Genomic DNA, 22,045 nt, shown 5'->3' with positions numbered 1-22,045 from the left:
CTTCAATTTAAGTGTCTGTTAGTAAATGGCCAGCTGGAATATTTCATCAGAAGCTGCAGTGGCCACCATGCTAGACACTACTTTTTGAGCTGCATCTGCAAAAAAAAGAGTCTCACTCCAGACAAACACACTATAAACAAGAGCAGGAGTGTCATAATTTGCTTTAGACTGATCTATCATCACCAGTGTGTGCAATATTCTTCAGTTCTGCAGGTACTGCACCTGGTCCTGTAATGCTGCACTGTACATGCGGTCAGTTTTGCTATCATAACTAATGTCTCATATTGCAGACTGTGCACACTTGACCTGTTGGCACTGTTGCTTTCTTCTGCAGTGGTGCTGTAATTATACCCTCCCTACACATACCTGATATCACAAATAATAGTAATAATAATAATAATAATAATAATAATAGATCATATTTTAATTTTTGCCAAATTAATACGGATATGAGAGAAAAATATCAATTATTGCCACCTTCATACAGGCAATGTATTATTTTTATGCTTTTTACCCCTTTATGCAACCATATTATCCACAATTGCAAATTAGGCCTGTGTCACTGTGACAGTCTGTGCACTTGTGCAGGAGCACTAAGGAAAAGACAATCCTCTTATACACTCATCTGGAGCCATTGGCTATTTTTTGCATGAAAAGTCACACAGGGCACCACAGTGGAGTGGGCGCTCATTTGAGGATAGGCGCTACTCTGCTGACGTCAATGGAGGAATTTGCAGGCACTTGATGAGTTGCAAGGTGCCTGAAAGCAGTTGAGACAAGAACACCTACCCACGTCTGCCCCCGACAGAATGAAGCTAATTTGTTCCACTGCTTTCAGCTCCCAGTCATTGTCAGCAAATGACGCGCAATGTGTTCTTATACTATATTTTGCCATACAGTTAATCTTAAAGTATGTTCAACAAAATATGCATGAAAATACAAATACGAAAGAGACAGTGACTGACACATCTTTTAATATATGTGAATGGCAAAATTGTAACTTTAGTTTTGATTGGCACTGTGTGGTAACTATTTAAAAAAAAATTTGTGTTTACATATTATAGCATAAATCTGTGCTTCATTCAGAAGGAATAAACAATTACAATATAATCAACCTGAACACATCTTAAGCTTTGAAGTACATCACCATTTCCATGGGGCTGGAATGTATTCATGTACTGCGTGGGTAGAATTTCAACACACTTCAGTGTACAGACTACATATATGTTCATTGTTTGAAAGTAGATGTGTACAACAGGCTTCTGACCAATGACCCAGCAGGTAGACTAATGAATATGACATACAAGGTGCATTCATAGTAACGTACAATAATAACAGAAAAAAATGAATGATGGGTAAGCAAAACCAGTTAAGATTAATCTGAAGTCTTAACACATTTCTTTGCTGTAATGTCATATGGACATATTACAGAAGGTCAATTGTTGGTAAAATTAAGCAAAATCAGGTAAGTGGTTACCTTGCACCTTAAAGACATTGAAGAGATAAAGCCACAGGTTCTCCATGTACCTTTTCCTTTGGACTTTAGTGCATTTGTCATCTGATAGTTTTGTTATTCTAATAGACATCTGGACTGTTTTGTCTGAGGAATAGGTACCACCCCCACCCCGACAGCTTGCACTGCACTGTCTGCATTTCAGTGCTGGATTAATCACCGCCAAGAGGCCAACACTCATCGCACATGAAGGAACGATCCCATCGAGAGTCTACACGAGAGCCAAAGGGAAAACGTAAGCTTTTTGTTCTCCGCGCGCTGTAACAGATTCTCCTCCCCCTCCCCCCGTCCTCTAGTCCCACCTGAAATTGTGTCCGACCATCTCATAGAACTTGACATTAAAAGGCCTGTAAAAGTCCCGGAGCTGCTCGATGACGTCCCTATCGATCTGAACGTGAGTTCTCCCCTTGGACTTGCCCAGGCAGCGGGGCGAGCCGCTGCTCTCTGGCTTCTTCAGGCACGGGAAGCCTTTGGTTTTGTTGAAGTAGAAGTGCTTGTCTGTGACGATGCGCTTGAGCCCCAGGAAGTCCTGCACCCGGCCCAGCTCTCCGGCGGGGTCTGTGATCAGCTTCTCCCCGCTGACAAAGTGGAACTGAGAGAGGCGGAAGTACTGCAGCCAGTGCTCCAGGTGCAGCGTGTACATCCCGATGCGGATGGCATTCCAGGAGGTGTCCACCTCGCCCAGGCTGCGGTTCTTGAAGGCCAGCGCCTCGAAGCTGGGGATGTCGGGCCGCTTGGACAGCGTCTGAGTGTAGTCGGAGATGGCCCTCGTGACCGGGTTGCGGACCACCACGATCAGCTTGGTGTCCCGGGACATGCTGGAGATGCGTCTGGGCGCCTCCCGTGTCACGAAGTAGCTGGGCGTCTTCTCCATGGTGATCTGACTGTCCAGAGTCCGTGGCATGAGGCCTCTGTGTAAATGAGGGAAGACAGTAAGTTGCAATGTAAAACCAAAACAAATAAATGCCACTATAAGACCAGATACAGCACCCACTGCAGCTTGCAGTGCAACAGATAATTGCATATTGTTTAATCATTTCCCATGAATGGATTAGTCACATAATGTCTCAACACCCATCTTGTAATTATGATTCTAAATTCATTGTCACTGAAATTGATCCATTGTCTAAAAATCCTTGTGACAGACATTTCATCGTATTTTATTTTCCTTGAATGTGCTTTCATCTGCGGTTTGAATCATGCCACAGATGGCAGTAATTTGTACAGCACTTCTACTTTGTTTTCTCGTTTCAAAGTAATGATAAATTTATATAAAATGAGGAGGAATTCTATTCATGTTTAATGTATTCTCCGGGTCATTTTTGTTGTTTTTTTTCCCCGTTTTCATCAGCTTTGGTGGCTGCCAATCAAGCACATGAGATCATTGCCACCACAATGACAACAGAACAACCCACACATAGGAGGACAGTGCAAGGCGCATGTAATCCTCAAATACACATGCATGCTCCTCATGAATATTTTTCACACTACATGTCCCACAGTGCACCAGGGGGCAAATACTATTAGGGGACACATCGTCATGGTGCTGTCTGAATAACTCAGAGGCGCCCACGCAAGTCCTAGGGTGCTGAGAGCAGAGTGATGAGGGGACCGAGACTGACCTATCCACCCCTCTCTCTCGCGGAACAAACCAAATTTGTTTTGCCAATGTAGGCTCCCAGTCATTATCAGCAAATGACATAGCTGTTTTCAAACCCAGGCTGTGGGCCCAGCCTGTGGCTGAAAAAAAAGTGCTTTTAATGTCTGAGCTACTGTCACTTATCATAATACAAATGTCCTCATGTAGCTTCAGGTTTTACTGTGAGTAAACACCTAAGAAAAAATGTTATACATTACTGTATTAGCATGAATCTTAAAGTGTGAAGTATTTTCTTTTAGGAAAACAACAGGGTTCTCTTCAGAGATCTTTAACTGCTTTTTTTTTCTTTAGAGACTTTTGAAAATCAATATTATTCATGTGCTCTGAAACTTTGTCACAGAATGCATTGTCATGTCAAACTTCAAAGAGTGAGCAGCTAGAATGGTGAAGGTGATAAAATATTAAACCGATGTCACAGCTCCTTGTGAATTATCTTTAAAGCAGACCTTGTCATGTTACCGACATATGAACATGATCATATCATCTTCAAATCTAGCTGGCAGAAACCATGTTCAGAGCCATGAATTGAAGCACAATCTCATCTAAGAGTGCGAACCATAACACCATCATTCCTATTGTCATGCAATCAATCACAATACTTTTCATTTATCCTTCCAAGCAGGTTTCAAACAAGATTTGATCCACTTAAATGAAATTTCAGCCTGGAACCCAACTGAGGTGACAGAACACTGTACAAAGATATTCAATATAGAGGTAAAAAAAAATCTAACTTCCTTTTATCTGGTGTCATAACTTGCCCTTGCTCATGGCTTTAATAATTTCTCTTCAAGGAACTGAGGATGGAAATGCAACACTTACACAAGTTTATCATCTCACAGGTTCTTCAGTGAATGTTTCAGATGTTTCAGAATGACAGCATAAATGAAATTTATTTCAGTCTGAACTGTATTATTTCAAAAGTTTGTGATCTAGAAAAAAGTGATGTTTCTTATTTTAATTGGCACTATTTTTACGTGATAAATGGTCTTTGAAATTTTTTCTTGATATTGAATCATTGTCAGAACAGTGCAAAGCATGTAAAAACATGCTGGCTGAATGTCATGACTAAGTGGATGAATGATCATATACATTCAACTTCATTTCAGTTTCAGCCTAATGCAAATCACTAACCTGGAAAACACAGACGACATTAAATATTCAGTGAACTCAGACACATTGTCTAGCTGTCAGTTTACACATATTCTCTTGTTATTAATGAAGGCTAAGTCATTTTAAAGACATCTCTAGTGTTAGTGTTAAATTAAACAAGTCATACCGTTTTGTGCTTTCACAGACAAGCTTTACCTTTCTGCAGATTCTACTGCAGCACTGAGCAAGACATGGTCTATGGGAAGGCCTTCATGGAAGTATCTTGACAGCTCACGAGGCCATTCGTTTTTTCAAGAAAAGTTTTGGCAGGCCTCAAGAATGTCAGACCACACAAATAAAGTAATGGCCATTTTTGTCGATCCAGGTTGATGTGCGAAAGAGATGGGAAAGTGGAAGATGGAGAAGAAATCTACAGAAAGGACAGAGTGTGCTTCAAGAGAGGATGAGATTTTAATTTAACAGGAACAAGACCAACAGCCTGTAAAATTGCAAACCCACTCTGTTATATTACTAAGCAGCTGATCAGTAATTGATCATTCTTATTTTTAACAAAAATCAACAACTGCTGACACAAATCACATAGAGGATCAGTTGGTGATGTCACTGGAGGTTATTGTGGGATGCAGTGAAATTTCTCCTTTTCTGAAACGTCTGATGTGTGGCTGCAATCTTGAAAGGCATAACAGAATTATTGTGTTTTAGATGTATCTTCTTGTCATAAATCACAATTAACTGTTATGGAGGGTTGGCATGAAAAGAATGCCATCTGGGTCACATAAAGTAGGTCATCCCATTAAAGTACTTTTTTGCTGGGCAGCCATTGCAGACAATAAGAATGTGGCCCAAATTCCTATAAACAATTCACACTTAGGAGGTGGCTCATGTATGTTTTTGCACAACATTATTCATGTCCTTAGACCTCATACATAACCAGCCATGTGTTATCCATTTGAATCATTATGTTCTGATATTTGTTCTGTTATCCATTTATACAGCCAGAATTTTTTTGTAAGTAATTCAGGTTAACTACTTTACTCATGGCTGCAGATTTTATATGAAAAGTATTAAAGTCTAGTTCCCTAACCACTACACCATGGTAGCATCAGAGCATGAATCAAATGACATCAGAAAAAACCTTTGGCTCATGGTTGCAGTAATCTTGGGGATGTCACGTCTAATGGCCAAAGCTCTGATGAGCTTGCTGTGTACCTAGCTATCACAGCAAGACAGCCAGCTTTGATCTTGATAGGTGGATTACAAGTGATAGTTCATAGACTGTTTGGCCCGCTTTTCACTAAATTTAATACTTGTTTTTCATAAATGCAACAGAGCCAGATGTTCTCAGCAAACTGTTTTGTGACAAGAAAATATTCATGCTACACCTGGCAGTTAGCTTCATTTCATATGTTAACCAAATTAGAAGCAAGGAGAGAGGTGTCTCACTTCAAATGTTCCAATACTTTTTTCTTTAGGCATTTGTTTGTTAATCTGATGTATGAAATTTACAAGTGCTCTTTGCATTTTTTTTTCTGAAAGCAATTTATGAAAATATAAATCAAATAGCTAGTCGGTTTAGTTTAAATTTTTTAAAATGGAAGACATGTTCATAAAATGTGCTTATTGAAAGCTATGATTTCTGTTAACAAAAGTACAAATGTAAATTCTGTAATCAGCTGAGCCTTTTCTAACATACCCACTTTCCATTTTTGGTGCTGTTTTATCAGTGTTTTTTATTACTGTCAACGGAACCTGGCATTAAGTAGAATGTCGATAAACCCTGGAATCTGAGAAGGAAAATAAGTCAACATTATGCATCAAGTTTGAAAAGAAAAGTGATGTGACAAAGGATTTTCTGAAATTTGTTGGTAGTCCGTTCTATTATTAAGTTGGAGGAGAGTTAGATATGGTCTACTTTTGTATGAACTCCACTGTCAGGTAGCAGCCTCTACTGTCATTTAAAGAACTGAGACAGAATGGCGAAGGTACTGTGCAGTGCAAATGTTCAAAGGCAAGCAAAGCCAAAATCTGACTTAAGAAGAAAGTAGTCTTTACTGAGGCATTGTTGGAAAACCGTATCCCACACTGTGACAAATTAAGGACCTCTCTTGGGAGAAAACTGTTTCAGAAAGTCTTTTTGTGTCACTCCTGTTCCCTTTCAGAATACGCTCTCCTCAGAAGTCACTCGGCAGAGTAAACAAGCCAGAGACAAAACCTCACCATTGGGGAGTTTAAAATCGTAAATCTGCCCCCCCCCCCTTCTCAGAAACTAAAAAAGTACAGAAAAGTAACCAGAGACTGCAACTTATGCAACTGCAACTGATGGAGAATTCAACTTATTCCTGGAACCAAGTTCATACAACCTTGTACAGGACATAAAAAAACAAGTGACAGCAAAGGAAGGAGAAAACAGCTTCAATACCTGACTGGGAACAAGCGCAATGCGTATCATCCAATGCGGTCTACCACAGGAAGCATACAGCTGTTTCCATTCGTTGTAATGCTCGCTCTACACTCACCCTAATGTGTAGGTAGCTACCTTGTTATGTGGTACTGAGGTGGTCTGCTTTTGGTCCATATGCTAATATTAAAGTCAGCATAATGTGTTGCAGAGGGCTTCTTACATCTAACCATATCCATGGTCATTATGTAAAGACACAGCATAAGAATGACAGACTTTCCAGTTCCACACATGCAGCTTGCTACTAGATGTGAACAAAACAGATGGTGAATGATTACAATGGCTTTTGAGACACTAAGAAATGTTCCATCTTGATTGCACGTGGGCACATTTTCAAGGAAATTAAGTAAAGATTTAAGCTTGGCACTGTTGCACATTGCCCCTTGGCTAACAGTATTGTACTGACCATCACTATACAGCACACCTGCATGTACTTAACATATCCAGTGTCCAAGCATGCTGTGCCTCTTCCCTTAGGCTGCTGAAGCAGAGGCTTCATAGCCATGTCTTGAAAACTGCCATCCCAGTCAAATACGCAATGAGAGATGAGAGAAAGTGTTTCTGCTATTGAGGCTGGGGATGGTAGGGCTCTATTCATCTTTTAACAACATGAAAAGCTCCTGATTCTGCTTCCTGGGGCTTATTTGTGGAAAAGGCATTTTCATGACTCCTCCGTCTCTGTGAGATCAGAAGGTTAGATGCCACGTAATTTTCAGCAATCTCAAGAGGCAGTTTAATACTAATACTGGAGTAAAATTAGAAAGACAACTAAAGAGGATATAATGGACTAACGTCAGAGAAAAAAATGAGGTGACTGAAACCTTGTGAGCTGTATTTAAAAACACTGTACTTAACATACTGGTCTGTATTGCCTCAGGATATTTATGTAGTATCTCATTGTGTGTTACTCTATCGCTTGCTTAGTTGCTCTTAGAATTTACAACTCAAATTTTCAAATGTTCTGCTAGTCTCGGTCAAGGCCAAATAATATATGCGAAAATAATAGGTTACATGATGTTATTATAATTTTCTTTACAAGCAGTGTTACACAACTGAAGATGTATTTGAGATTTGTTAAGGGTATAGTCTCATAAACCTTTTCACCTCTGCTGTTGATATTTTAAACTTTACGATACTTTTGGTATTTGCTAAAAATGTATACCTTTATAAATTCATATCACTCAAAAACTGAAATAATGTAAGTTGTTGCAATTCAGAAACAATTTTGCAACACTCACTGTTGTTGACTGTAATATATATTCATCGTAGGTGCTTCACTGCTGCTGGAGACATTCCTTTGGTCAAAGAGACAGGGCGACCCTGCATGGGAGTCCACATCTATATCAGCCTGCGCATGCATCTGTCGCTCAAGGCAAATCTCATTAGAGCTGATGTAAACCAGGACAGACAGCAGCGGCTCTTTAGCATTCAGCACTAACAGTTTTAACACCCTGCGCATTTAATGTAGTCCTGCTTGTCCATGGCTAATTAATTCCTGACAAGCAAACACGAGCCCTCCCTTCTCGAGACCCACCTGTCAATCATCAAGGCCATTGACACTCCTCGAAAAAAACAAGTGTAATCTGTTTTCATCTCCCCGTAGTATGTCTCTTGGTACTGTGTGTACGTTTGTTCCAAGCTCAGATAATCTGACAGTCTGGGTTCATATTTTTATTTGTCTCTGGGGCCGTTTTCATAATTATGGTGGTGGATTCACAACCAGCTTGTGCATTTATTAAAATACTTTTAAAAAGGTAGTACGTAAGGGGCCAATTACCCAAATCCCACTTTGTCAAAAACCCCTGCAAAATATTTTACAGGAAGTATATGCCCTTACGGATGTCCCATTTAGAACAGTGTTCAAAAAGGAACTCACCCTTTAACATTAGAAGCAAAAGAGTTTTCCTCTACCAAGAACTGCTGGCACAAATGTGCATGTGATTACTACCCCAGCAAGATTTCAGAAGAGGCTAAATTTGAATATGTGTTAAGCCAACATTGTCATATATGAAACATTCTCTAGAATAAAATGTTTCAATATAAAGTGGCTGGCGTATGACATCACCGCACTGTGTGGGACGATTAGAGATTTAGAGCCAGTGCTCTGTGGATTCATTTTACATTTCAGCAAGTCCCAGTGAAACTGACAACATGATGGATCTCAGAGCATGCTGGGAGCCGCCATCTCGATCCCCCCCCCCCCCCGCCTCCCTGGCCTACAATTCACACCACCTACGCAGTTAATCTAATGTAAAAAATTTCACTAGGCTGCTCGGTGGGGCCGCTGTTAAATATCAGGTCCCCCGGCGCAGTGGTGAGTGAGCTCAGCTGACCGAGGTGAGGCCAGGCATTTGCGGCGAAGGCAGCATTTATACGGGTCCATTAAACCCGCTGAGGTGAGTCTGTTAAAAACATCTGATATGCCTGCCAGGCCCCAAGTCACCAGCTCTGGACTGACAATAGTTGAGTGGTGGGGAGTAGGGGGAGGTGGGGGGAGTTGGGGGTGTAGAGGCAGCAGTAAGTCACCCAGAATGCCCTTAGCACTGATCTGCCTCAGTAGAGTGGATAGAAGAGTCACCCTTCATCTTGTGAGCAGCGCTAAGAATGCATATGATCCTCACTGTGCATTAAAGCCACAGCACAGCAGCTGCTAGTAATATTCCAATTCAGCATTCCTCAGTTTTGACTGGGCTTTTTTATACCCTATTCTATACGCAGAGGATGAAGACAATGTGTATAAATTCATTCCAGTCGAGACTCAAATGATGGAAACTTGTATCAAGCTCAGATGCCAACACTTGGCCTGATTGAGCCTGTCTGAAACTCAGACCTAAGAACTTTCATCTTTTTTCCCTTTTCTAAAACACAACAGGGACAGGGCTGGCTGATACACCACCCATAGAAACAGCTATCTTTTTTTTTTAAACAAAATATAACATTTACAAATGAACAATATATGACTTCCATTTAAAAGATCTCAAGCACAAACAAAGAGACTAAGCCTTGCCAGCCTCAAAGCATGTATTTAAGCTGGTCTAATTGGACAGGTGTAACTTGTTAGCCAATGGCTGGCTCCCTTCTCATGCATTCCTCACACAGACAATTATCCAGTTTGAAGCGATGCAGATGGAACAGATCTGCAATTGATAGGACTTGTAATTGGAATTGTAAATGCAAACAAGGATCCTAATAGTGCACATTTAAAGCATTCATTCATCACCACGCATTTTAGAATATTCCTAACACTCATCACAGTTATTTAAGTGATAGGTTCATACTTATCCTTCATCGTTAGGCTGCAGATTTAATTTGTAAAGCGGAAAGGATTCAAATGTGTCCTCTGTGTATGCACCCTAATGGCTCTGAAAATTACTGCTGCATTGGCTACCCCAGTGGGGTAAGCCAAGCTCTGAGCACGCCATATCCGAGAGCACTGTTGCCTCAACTCACTCCTAACACTGCACTGATAGCAACAGATCCACTATGCCGAAACAGCAGGGGGGTTGGGCCTCCTGCTGTCAAAGGACAAGGCTTTTATTTGCACGACAGACACGCTTTTGCAAGGTGATTAACGCTGTATACATTAAGCACACTGCATGATGCATAGACACAGCTGTGTAATTACTGAGTCAAGTCAGCTTATGTACCTTGCTCACAGGTACAACACCATTCCTGGATTCAGAATCTGAGCCGTCTGGCTGAACTTCCCTGACCCCCTGCGCCACCAGGTTGTGGAGAACCAACAAAACAACATACAAAAACAACTCATCACACTAACTTATGTAAAGTCTGTTATGCCAGACGAGAAAAAAAGATACGAGCCTGGGCAGAGGAGGGATGCTGAGGCGAAGGGCATCTGACGGATGCCTTGTACTTCTCTGCTCAGTGCCAGCGCATATTCCCAAATGAAGAGAGAGATCAGTGGAGCACACACATTTCAGCGCATCGAAACAGCGTGCGGGGCTGGGGACTGAGGAGCATTAAAATATTTACTCAATATGCTCATTAAAATTGCATTTTGCTTGGGCAAAAAAAAAAAAAACAAAACAGGTTCTTTCATTTGGTCTCCCATATTTTAGTTTCATTAAAACATCACAATCATGGCCAGGGGGAGCAATTATCAAAATGTAGCCATCAGGTTCTTTGTCCTGAATATGAATACATAATTTTTCGTGCAATCTGCCAACTGACTGAGTTAAAATATTTTTTGAAATATAATAGCCTGTCTTATTGTGCCTGTACTGTAGACTCCAGCTATGAAACATCTGCTAGTGAGGTTTCAGTCATGACTGGCATTAGAAGCAGATACAGCAGTCCTCTTAGTATGAATCGCAAGGGAATTATCAGCCCTTTATTGTGTTGAATAAGGTGGGATAAAGGGCAGTTTTGAAATCAGTCTTCTCACTATGTTCTCCAGTGGCTTAACATCACATGCTTTTTTGCTGTGTTCGTCCTGCACTGAAGCAGCGCAACTGGCGCAAAGGCCCTCCATGACCTTCAGGCAGTGAAACCCCAGTCTAAATCCAGTGGGCTAAACAAATGCGAATTGCACTGGTTGCACAGATACATTGCTGAGAAATGTCCTCAAAGGCTCTGGTGCATGTTGCTGTTTGTAGTGAGGGACTCCAGTCTGCTCATGATGATACAAATAAAAAAGCATTCCCTTATTTGTGAAGAGACAGGGTATCAGAGGAGAACAGTCAATGATCCAATAAAGTGTTCCAGAAAGTTCCTTTGCACCAGAAAGAGAAAGAGAAAGAGAAAAAATACTCCATGCACACTGTCTCTATGTTTTAACAATATATTGGACACAGACAGTTTTATATCTTTTTTGAAATGAACAGAAGCTGGTAGAACTGCTGTAAAAAACACTTCTACCCTGACATTAATTGATGGAGGGGCTCAAAACCAGCTCCAAATATGAAATGCATCATTTATCTATGAAGGCTGGTAATTATCTGGATAAGGACACATCCTGCTCCTGCTGATTTCAGGTGAACTTTTTCCTCCAAATGTAATGCTCTGCTAAATTATCTGGAACTTAATTTAAGGCACAGCTTCACAAAATTACCTGTTTTATCATTTTGACAGATTGATTCTGCAATATTTGTAATGCCGCCATGTGTTTTTGAAAATAAAACAGTTGTTTAAAAAAAAAAAAAGGAAAATAACATGAAATGGCAGTAATTATGCAGCTAAGAAAAACAGCTCATCCTTTAAGGAAACAAACAGTAAATTCTGTAAAAATCCTCACAGAAAAATCATGCATGACCCTGTACACTTCAGCTTTAAATATTCAAAGACATCAAATGCAATCTTTGAGTGAATTTAGAATTTTTACTAAGCAGCTACTACCAGTATTTTAAACGAGTAGATAAAGCACCAACAGTAAAGTTGTGCCATTCACAGTAGGCTATAGCATCATTCATTGAAGGTTCTGGTGAAGTTCTGGTGAAGGCATTCTTGACAATGGAAAACTCAATTTCACCCTGTTTTAGTAGCATTGGCTCTAAATATATATGCATCTAAATCTTTACTATATAATGATGTGATGGAACTAGGGTTCTAAAAAAAAAAAAAAAAAACAGGATCAATTTTTGGAGCTCACTTCAACATTTTGGGAGCAACAACAACTATAGCAAGACAGTATGCTAGGTAACTGTGGTTTTTCAGATGCCATTTCCAATGGCTGTCGTTTTCAATTACCAGCACTTTGCTACACCCATGTGGCACACGGAGACAGGCTGCTTTTTTTTCCCCTCTGGGCAGAGGGCAGCAAGGTCACGGCGCCACGTTGTAAACGCTTTCATCTCCTCCTGATGCCACGCAGCACCAAATCACCCTGCGGGGCCTGTTTATCCCTGTCGCCTTCCTGTAAGCCACGGGCTGCTTTCTAAAGGCAAGGAGGTGAATCACTCCATCACCAGCACGCCTCCACTGAGAAACCTCCCACCAGCCCCAGACTCCGCCATCCCACGCTGTCTGTGGCAACGCGTTCTGCACAGGGATTCAGCGCTTCTCACGATTCAGCGTTTAGAGAGCAGTTTTCCCCCTTCAGCTTTGAAATAAAGACGAATGTAATGAAGCAGATTTTTATTTTTATTAAAACTCCACTGTACAGCACTTCTCGTTTCATGATGTTTTTTAAAGTCAATTCTCTGAGGCAAGATATTGGAGTCTTCTTCATAAGGTCATCGTGAATGTAGTAATAACATCATGCCACATTTCCTTTTAAAAAGAGTTTAAAAAAAGTTATAGAGTTTTGTATGTTTTTAAATGTTTACATAGCATTAGGTAACAATAACTTGTAAGTAAAGTGCTACCAAAAGTTTCATAAATACTATCTTCCATACCCTGAATACCACCCCTAACGCCTAGTATACATATATGGTTTTATCCCTGATTTACATCTTTTAATTTCCCTTCAGAGTTTGCCACAAGTTCATAATTATTATTGGTGAACCACAGAGCATTAATGCTGAGATCTTACTTTGACTTAACATCTGTGTGTAGTGGTTCTCCAAGCGATGAGAATTGCTCTTTTGAGTGTCTTATGAGCTGTGAGTGGATATAAAGCAATCTTTATATTTCTCCTGATTCCTGACAGCATATAGTTTCACAAGCAGTCAAAGGCTGCCAACAGCCAAAAGTGATTAAAAACACATTCAATAATAGTGAAATGCAGCAAAAAGCTCCAATGACAATAAGTAAACCGACTCAGTTCTGTGAGTCGTTCTGTGAGTTGCTTTGCTTGTATATCTTCAGCTGTGAGAGAGTTGTGGAATAAGAAAAATATATTACAAAAGAAGGAGCAACAGGCCTCAAATTAACATGGGAGAAGTTGGATTTATTAAGGTGTAGCAGGAGCATGGAGGTTTACTAAATCTGTCCAGAAACAGCTACCACAACAAATAACAGAAGCATGATCGTAAAAAGAAATAGCCAAGTAGCTTGATGTAAGTTTTTATAACTTTGTATACCCTAGATTTACAGCAAGTGCTCTATGACCTTATAGGGCAGGATCAGTGACTAGCAGGCAGCACCTTATGGTTCTGAATTTGTTACTGAGTCCTAAGGTGATGTCATACATTACTGATTCCTGATTTCAAAACCTGTGCGGTGTGTCCGCGTCCCCGATTTTGCTGCAGCCCACTCATACAGTATTTCAAGTTAGCTCGCAGTACACCTAGCAGTGATTTTCAAGAATCATAACAGCTGTTCCATCCCTTACTCACATCAGACACAGTAGACACGCAGTAAGGTTTGTTTTCTGACAGGGTATTCCCTCACTTCTAAATAGTGTACCCCTGCATCTCTGTGAGATTCTCCAAACACGTTTCAGTCCAGTCTCCTCTGTTACATATGTCACTGTTACATATGCCTGTATCACCTGCTGTGGTTTGACTGCTGTGAAACATTTGTCTCATTGAATTTTTAATACATATTGCATTACATGAATATATATCCATAAACCTGACAATTACATTTTCTTATAAACACTATGCTTAAATTGACACAGTATTTCAATCATGTATAAACCTTCATGTATAAGCTCAAGCACAAGAATCACAACCAAAAATACGCTGCAATATTCACACGGCATGCTGCAGTCACCAAAGCAACATTTCTACCATTAAAACTGCTGTGAAGAAATTGTAACAAAGATTTATGAACATTGGAATAATATGCAGTCTGACTATCACCAGCCTCCTCCCTGCCAAATCAAGATTTATAACACTAATTTACAGTGTTTTCTCCTCTGAATCTTATTGGTGACACTGTAAAAATCTGAAGTCAGGATACATTAGAGGTCATACTTTGACGTTTTAATTGCAGTGTTGCAAGGAACCAGTGTGCGAACAATTTATCAAAACAACGTCACAAGATGGAATTTTCACACCATGTTTCCCTCTGGTTAGCATATGAAGCAAATTCTGTGCAATCTTATAAAACTGAACAAACAGACTGTGTACTGTGAATAGCAAAGACAATATGACACACATTTCCTAAAACAGTAGAGCCTGTTTGACTTCAATTAAGCAATAGGATGATACTATTATCACTCATCTTAGTAGAGGTAGAGTAGAGTAGATGTTTAAATGTTGCTTTTTGTCCTTGTGAACAGTTATGGTTGCAGTGCTCTCTTACAAGAGCTATGGTGAATTCATGAAGTTATGTATCTGCATGTAGTCATGTGTCTGCATGTGACTAAAAACATACATGACCAGAAAGGCAAGGATCTGTCCAGACTGTCATCCATCTAAGATAGAAGTGTGGCACAGTGGTTAAGGGACTGCAATGGTAACAAGAAAGTTGCAGGTTCCAATACTGGTGAAGTCCCCAGTCAAGGTACTCTATCTGCATTAGCTGCAACACAACCTGAATTGCTTTAGTAAAAATAGAGCTGTATAAACGGATAATATTTAAGCTGTAAAATGCATGTTGCATTGAATACAAAATTCAGCCATTATGAATTTCCATATCATCACACCGTAAAGATTCTTGTTGATATTGGTATAGCAGTACTTATATTTGGCTTGGAGTCCAAAAAAGGGATCACATCTGGCTGTGTGCCAAGGCTGCTCACCCTCATTAGGACAACCTAAACAGGGAACAGTAAGGGGGAGATGGAGTGGAGAAGAATGTTGTGAACAGTTGACGTGGAAAGCAAGTACTAAGTGGGATTTTTATAATTGTGGATGGGACCTGTATGTTTGAATGGCATCCATTAATAGAATACTCCAGTATTTATATATTTCTCCTCATGCTCCAAATTATTTATTTGACTCTAATCAGCCTTCAGGCATTATGTAGTGTGTACAGCTCTTCTGCATTAAAAAAATATAGTGCTTCCTTGATATGAATGCCACTTTGACGCCAGACATGAACTCACAGCACCGAGTTACAGCACAGGTCTGCTTGAGCACTGGATAATCTCCTCCTTTACAGTAAATGTTTTCAGGCCTTTGCAGAATCAGCATAACAGTGTTTTGCCTCAGCAGTGTAAGAGTAATGACTAAATTCTTACGCTTTTTTGTAAACATTTTCCACTGTAGTTCTCTGTCTACACAGGGCGACCAACATCGATCTTGGGCACTTGGCATAGTTATTCCAATAAAGCCACTGTAAAGCATTATGAGGAGATGAAGCTGGATATTTTAACTGAAGACTGCTCCTCAAAAGTGCATCTAATGCCCATTGTGTAAAGTTGACTGGTAAAATTACAACTGTTTTGTGAAGCGACAGCCATTTGCTAAAAAAAAGAAAAACTGGGACCTTGTGCTAGCTACCATACAATATCATTCATGATTTTGAAAGAAAAGGTATCAAAATATAAATGTCCATTATTATACAAAGCAACAACACACACAAAAACCATTCAGAGTGATTGTACAAAGTGGTGAGCACATTCATTGAGTATTATCAACCATGCATTTAAGCCTACTAAAATTTCCTAAATGCAATACCTAAAAGTATGCTATGCAGTATAATACTAGCAAATTAAGATTGAAAACTCTTAAGCCCTTGTGCACCTAACACAGTTACTAGGAAAGTTATGTGATACTCATCACTGTGCATGGAAGGGTTTCTTGAGTGTTGGGTAGGAATATTATCTCCATACTTTACATTCTACCCATTTAACACAACATTAACAGCAACTACATTGATTTGTACATACGACATATAATTGTTTTTAGTACAACATATATTTTATTAGTCTGTGTAACAGATATGCTTAGCTAGGATGTCAAATGGATATCTAATGTACATTACCATGAACATTAGTTAGAGGAATATATCATAACTGGGATCAATGCAAATTAGCAGTTAGATTTTTCCCTTTTCGTGTTTTTATGACTGAACAGTGCTGGTAGTTGTTTCCATACAGAATCTAAAGGACTGAATCTAAAAGGAGGCTTCATATTTTGCTGCTGACGTGGACATTTGATTGAAGTCTGTGTTGAAGAGAAGTGACTAGTCTCTTGTATGAAAGTTAATTCCTCAGTTATAACTGTCACCACTATAATGCTCAACTGGGATTACAAAACAAACCTAACTGAACCCAGGAACAAAGTTTGCCCCTGGCTAAATTGGTTGAGGAAAGGAAAGCTTTTTCAGGGGGAGTTCTAACTGGGGGTAAAAGCAAATTAAAAAGATCAAGAAAAAAGAAGAAGCTGTTTACACCAATGCTGTCTTACCTCATAGTCAATGAACCAGTAAGGAAAGTGAGAAGGTACAGAAAGGTTAGAGAGAGTACCATTTCATTACTTGTGACTGACATTCAATGGACAGAATTTGTGCATGTCAATTTTCTTGTTCCATGCACACATTCATTAGCAATGAAATAAACCAGAGCAAAGCCTGTGTTGGGGGAGTGTTGACTTTCAGCTACTCAATGGGAAGTCAGAAACCATGAGACCATGAGCCATGTCTTACAGTGCCAGTGCTGCCTCAGCTGTCCTAATGCAGTGTGATGTTAGATCAGCAATGGGGTGGCATACACATACATGGATTTTCTAACCCTCAACTAATGCATTTTTTTTCCCACTCAGTGCTCCTTACGACAAATGAAGCTGTACGCTACATCTTCATTCCAACCCCACATAATGTCATTCTCCACCACATATCATCTTATAATCGCATTTAAAAAGGTCATCTGTGATCAAAGGATGTAAAATAGTTTCGTTTAAACTGTTTTACTGACATCAGCACTCTGTATTATTGCATTACCTCCAGTAATTCAGGTCTGTGGTATACACAAGGTATATACAACAACGGCATGGGAAGTAGGAACAGATGCTCTGAGGGGGCTGTCACTGGATTAGAATACCTTAACGCCATTTAATTCATACTGTACAGATGAGTATTGGAGAAATTTGCTGTTTAACGGCATCTATCAATGGATCACAACAAAGCATGTCAAACCGGTAGACACAGGCTTGATTATGTCTATGTCAGACATAACCCTACCCCCTTCAACACGTGTTGCTCAGAGCAAAAGGAGGAAGGAGCAGGAAACCACTTCCAGCATCTCATTTTCATCTAATCTTTCTCCCGGCCTGTGATTAGTCCTGTGATGCCATTAAAAAGGGTATTTGATGTCCTTTCCCTGCCCTCAGGGAATAATCTTTCCCATTGGAAAATTGAGAACACATACATAGGCAATAACGCATTACCTGTTCTTTGCCTATTACCCCTTCCTTACTTAGTTCATGTCTTCTATTTCTTTTTATTAAGAAACAGAATAAATGCACCGTTTACACTGTTACAGAAATTGATTAAGATAGGCTGAATTCCAGTATTGCTTTTCACAACATGCAATATCAGATCCAATCTATAAAATATGTAGGCCTATTCACAGAAGAAAGGTGAACGATTTGTATGTGATCGGGGCATTCAGTTTAACCAATGTAGTAGGCCTACTTTGAATTTACGTCAGTGTCATTTTCTGTTCTTTCAACAGCCTATATTTATCGTTAATTTTGCTTTGGAAAATTCGTTTACTTGAATATTCGTATTTGAATATAGACGTCATAACGATTAGAAAACACCCCTACTGAGAGAGAGAGAGAGAGAGAGAGAGAGAGAGAGAGAGAGAGGAGGGGGGGGGGTCACACTAAACCAAACGGCGCAGGACGACGTTGCTTACCTGTACCAGTCCAAACCTCGGTCATAATTTCGATCAAAGAAATGCGGCTCTGTCCCCACTGCCCTCACATCCGGATGAATCCGAATAAACTCAAGGACAGCTCTGGTGCCCCCCTTCTTAACGCCCACAATGAGGGCATTAGGTAGCTTCTTCTTCCCATATTTTGCACTGGTTGTTTTATTACCGGACCCCCGATAAGATCCGCTAATTCGACGCGACGGGGTGTTGGAGAACTCGAGATGTTTACTTCGGTCGTGAACGGGGTTTGTTCCCTGCCGAGTAAGACCTATGTTTGATGTCTCATCCCGGAGATTTCTCGAGTCAATAGGAAAAGTGCAGTAATGCGATTTTTGCAAAAGTTTTTTACTCCCGACATGCTGTAAAAGCAGGCACCGATTATCCTCAGTAGTCTGGCTTTGCATGATGGTCTCGGAACAGAACAGGACGCTATAGCATAAATAAATCAAGGATAAAGATAGCGTGAATATGAAGAGGAATCTTCTGTTCAGCCGGTTTGAAGCTGGCACAACCCGGCTGGTGATGAACCTATATGCCATGTCTCCATGGATTAAGAGGTTGCATGTTTTTCCTTTGGAGCTCTCTCCGGTTTCTGTTGTTTCCTGAGACATACGTTGAGTAAAACCGCATTCCAAGACATACAGAGTAAAACAAGCTTCCGTTCTATAAAGCACTGTCGGTATAACAACCCCCTTGATATGATGAACACATTCTTGCCAAACCACCCGGTGACCGGTCAAGCCGCTGATTTCTCGCAAAACACTGCCAAGACATGTCCGTTACATGAAGGAGGGAAAAAAAACTTTCCACTGCAAGTTAGTTCCTACATTTCCGATAGCACTCTTGGACCCTTAAATCAAATCATTCATTATCCTGCGATAAAAAAACTGCAATGCCGACTGAGTTTTCTACTGTCTAGAAAATATCATGTTCATCCATGCAATGAAATTTCGGAACCCCGGCGAACCGTGTGAAAATATCCAGTTCATAAACTTGGTAAATTCACGTTAAAATCTCCAAGCATCGAAACGCACAGTACGTTATCTCTAAGATCTCCATGCGTGAGAGTACCATCTACTTTGCGCCTCGTCGTTCTCAATGGAAGTGCGTCTGTTATACCTCAGAGCGTCGAGGATGTGCGTTTCCAGCTTATGCTTTGCATTGTCAAAGTTCCCAGGAATGTCAGCAGCAGAACGTCGCTTGTAATAAATATTTAATGGTGCTATCTGACGTCAGTTCTCATACTCCAGATGTTGAATTTTGTCAGTTAGACTTGAGGAATCTCATCGTGGATAAGGCAGAAACGTTATACCATTTGCTGTCCTTTTACATGCATTCTTGTCCTGTTCAAATATTGCACTTGTTCATTATCAGCTCATAAATCAGCGGAATCCGTACAATCGTTTAAACGTAATGCAATCACGTCGATAGCGTTATTTACGCCTATTGATTGGGATTTGATTTAGGCGATGTGCCTGCGTTAAATCTATCACTTTGCATCTTTGCGATTCACTTTTTAAATCAGAAGGCATAATTAATGCCAAAATTAATTCCACATGGCAGTAACTATACACGTCGACTGATATTAATACACTTGGATTTAAATAAGGAATGACAAAACGGCTTACACAATAATAAACAGTATGTCCTTAAATAACCAGCAATTACGTTCAACAATTGCCTTACCCTTTACTTCCGAATCAATGCTTATTGTTTTGACATGTTTGAAATGTACTGCATTTATGTGCTTTTCTAATGTGTTATCAATTAATTTACTCATTCGAAAGACCACTTTGCCAAAGCTGATCTTCGTAATAAACCGAAAATAAAGAATACAGCTGCGGTTCCCAGTAGACGGTGCTGTTGTGTATAATATTAGATTCAGTACAAATTCTGCACGCATAGTTTTTTTTTTTTTTTTTTTACCTGATCTTATTGTTATATTTTGTTAATAATAGGCTGTTAATGTGCTTGATAAAGATTGTATAAGTGTGAGTGTGAAATCATTGCCAGTTATTATCCATATTTACTTTTATTGACATTTATTCTGCTTGACTGATCACATAATGCTACTTGCTCGAGACTGGCCCAGAGAGTTAAAATGGGTGTATTCAATGAACATGGAGGACGGAAAATGAAAAGAGCACATACCTAAACGGATTTCTTAAACTGGTTTTTCCTCTCATTTACGGGACCCTATTTTGAATCGCCAGTTGGATACTTGCCTCTCGCTGCGCCAACCTCTGCACTCGCGCTGGAGTAATGAAGGGAGACAAACGCAGTTGTCTGACACACCCGCACGCCAGTAACGACTACTTTTCGCGCTGCAGGTCACACAAAGTTCTATCGCAGGGTGGGCGTGGGAAGCGCTACTGCACAACATCATCGGTACAACTGGCGAATCGCAGAGGTGGCTGAGCAAAGCCTGGCCGACCCATCCACCTATCCCCAGTGGAACAAAGCCACTTCTGTTGCAAAGCGAATTCTTGTAATATTGATATTATGATTATTATAATTTTGATTATGAAAACCTATACACTAACAATCAGGGTCTGTAGCTACTCGACACTGATATCTTAACTATCAAATAACTACAATAGACAGCATGTAACATAAAAATGCAGGCTGTCTACTGACAACATCACTCTTTTTAACACTATTTTAACACTCATTTCAAGACCAAACAACTTCCATCTTAGAATCACAAAAGACAGTTAACTAAGTAGCTGAAAGTACCCAATATAGAATGAATTAAACAATAATTTCAAGTGTGCTTGAATATTGAAAGGCCCCACCTGGTGTTCAGCAAAGCAAAACAATGCTCTCGTGGCTTTTCATTGTCATATTGCCATGCTACAGTACATAGAGATCAGTCCTTTTTAACAGTAAGTTTTTACTCTATTGAATGGCATTTCCCTCACAGATTAATTTGTGCTAGTGCCACAGATGGTTGAAAAATGTCTTTGTCTCTGTATAATGCATCATTTATGGAGCTTTGTCATTTACATTTTCATTTGCATGTTTGAAGAATTCAATTAAGCACAAGTTTTTGATGGGCCTCTACCTGTATTACACAGAAGCTGTTGGTCTTGAAGAACATGATGCATGCCCTCTATCTTTGCTGATTACATTATTTTGATTTAAGACTTTAAGTGGTAAAGTTAGAATTTATATCTGAGTGTTCCACCTTCTCAAAAAAATTTTGAGCTGTGCTTCTGGAAGTCTTTGGCCCTGATGCACATCACTAAAAATGCTAAAGAGCTTTGTTATAATTGAATGCGTCATTTTTTTGTCAGAGAGCAAGCTGCAATACAGCTATAATATGGCCTCCTGCCAGACCACATTAAAACTGCATTACATTTCCCCAAGGCTCTGTTTGATCATATCAGAGGATTGTGAAGAAGGACATGCTCATTTCTGAAGTTAATTACCGGTTAGGTTTAATTGTGACGCACGTAAAACCAGTGGGATGCACTTCAGACATCCCTTTTTCACCATTTGAAAGGCAATGATAATGTGTAATGCATTTCCTGATTGTTTAAAGTGGTATCGTCTCATATTGCAGTTGCCAAGTATTAGTTGCTGCTGACGAGCTGTACTCTGTCTGAATTGTATTACTCGCTGTGATGTATCTGG

General features: G+C 39.9%; 1 protein-coding gene across 1 annotated transcript; it reads right to left on the bottom strand.

Annotated features, from left to right (window-relative positions):
- Nucleotides 1-1,805: 1,805 nt before the first annotated feature.
- On the bottom strand, nt 1,806-18,948 carry hs3st2 (heparan sulfate (glucosamine) 3-O-sulfotransferase 2). The gene is made up of 2 exons (XM_036553212.1): nt 18,392-18,948; nt 1,806-2,424 (listed from the first exon to the last, which is right to left on the bottom strand). The coding sequence occupies exons 1-2, from the start codon at nt 18,946-18,948 to the stop codon at nt 1,806-1,808; spliced, it is 1,176 nt and encodes a 391-aa protein (XP_036409105.1).
- Between the last annotated feature and the right edge of the window lie 3,097 nt (nt 18,949-22,045).

Source organism: Megalops cyprinoides, chromosome 19, assembly GCF_013368585.1.
Source record: "Megalops cyprinoides isolate fMegCyp1 chromosome 19, fMegCyp1.pri, whole genome shotgun sequence".
In the NCBI taxonomy this organism is placed as follows: Eukaryota; Metazoa; Chordata; class Actinopteri; order Elopiformes; family Megalopidae; genus Megalops; species Megalops cyprinoides.
This window is presented reverse-complemented; position numbering and strand designations above follow the sequence as displayed.

Coding starts and splice junctions, on each gene's coding strand:
- hs3st2 (XM_036553212.1), bottom strand. CDS start 18,948: ATGGCATATAGGTTCATCACCAGCCGGGTTGTGCCAGCTTCAAACCGG. Junction 2,425..18,391: donor CGAGGTTTGGACTGGTACAG/GTAAGCAACGTC, acceptor TCATTTACACAG/AGGCCTCATGCCACGGACTC.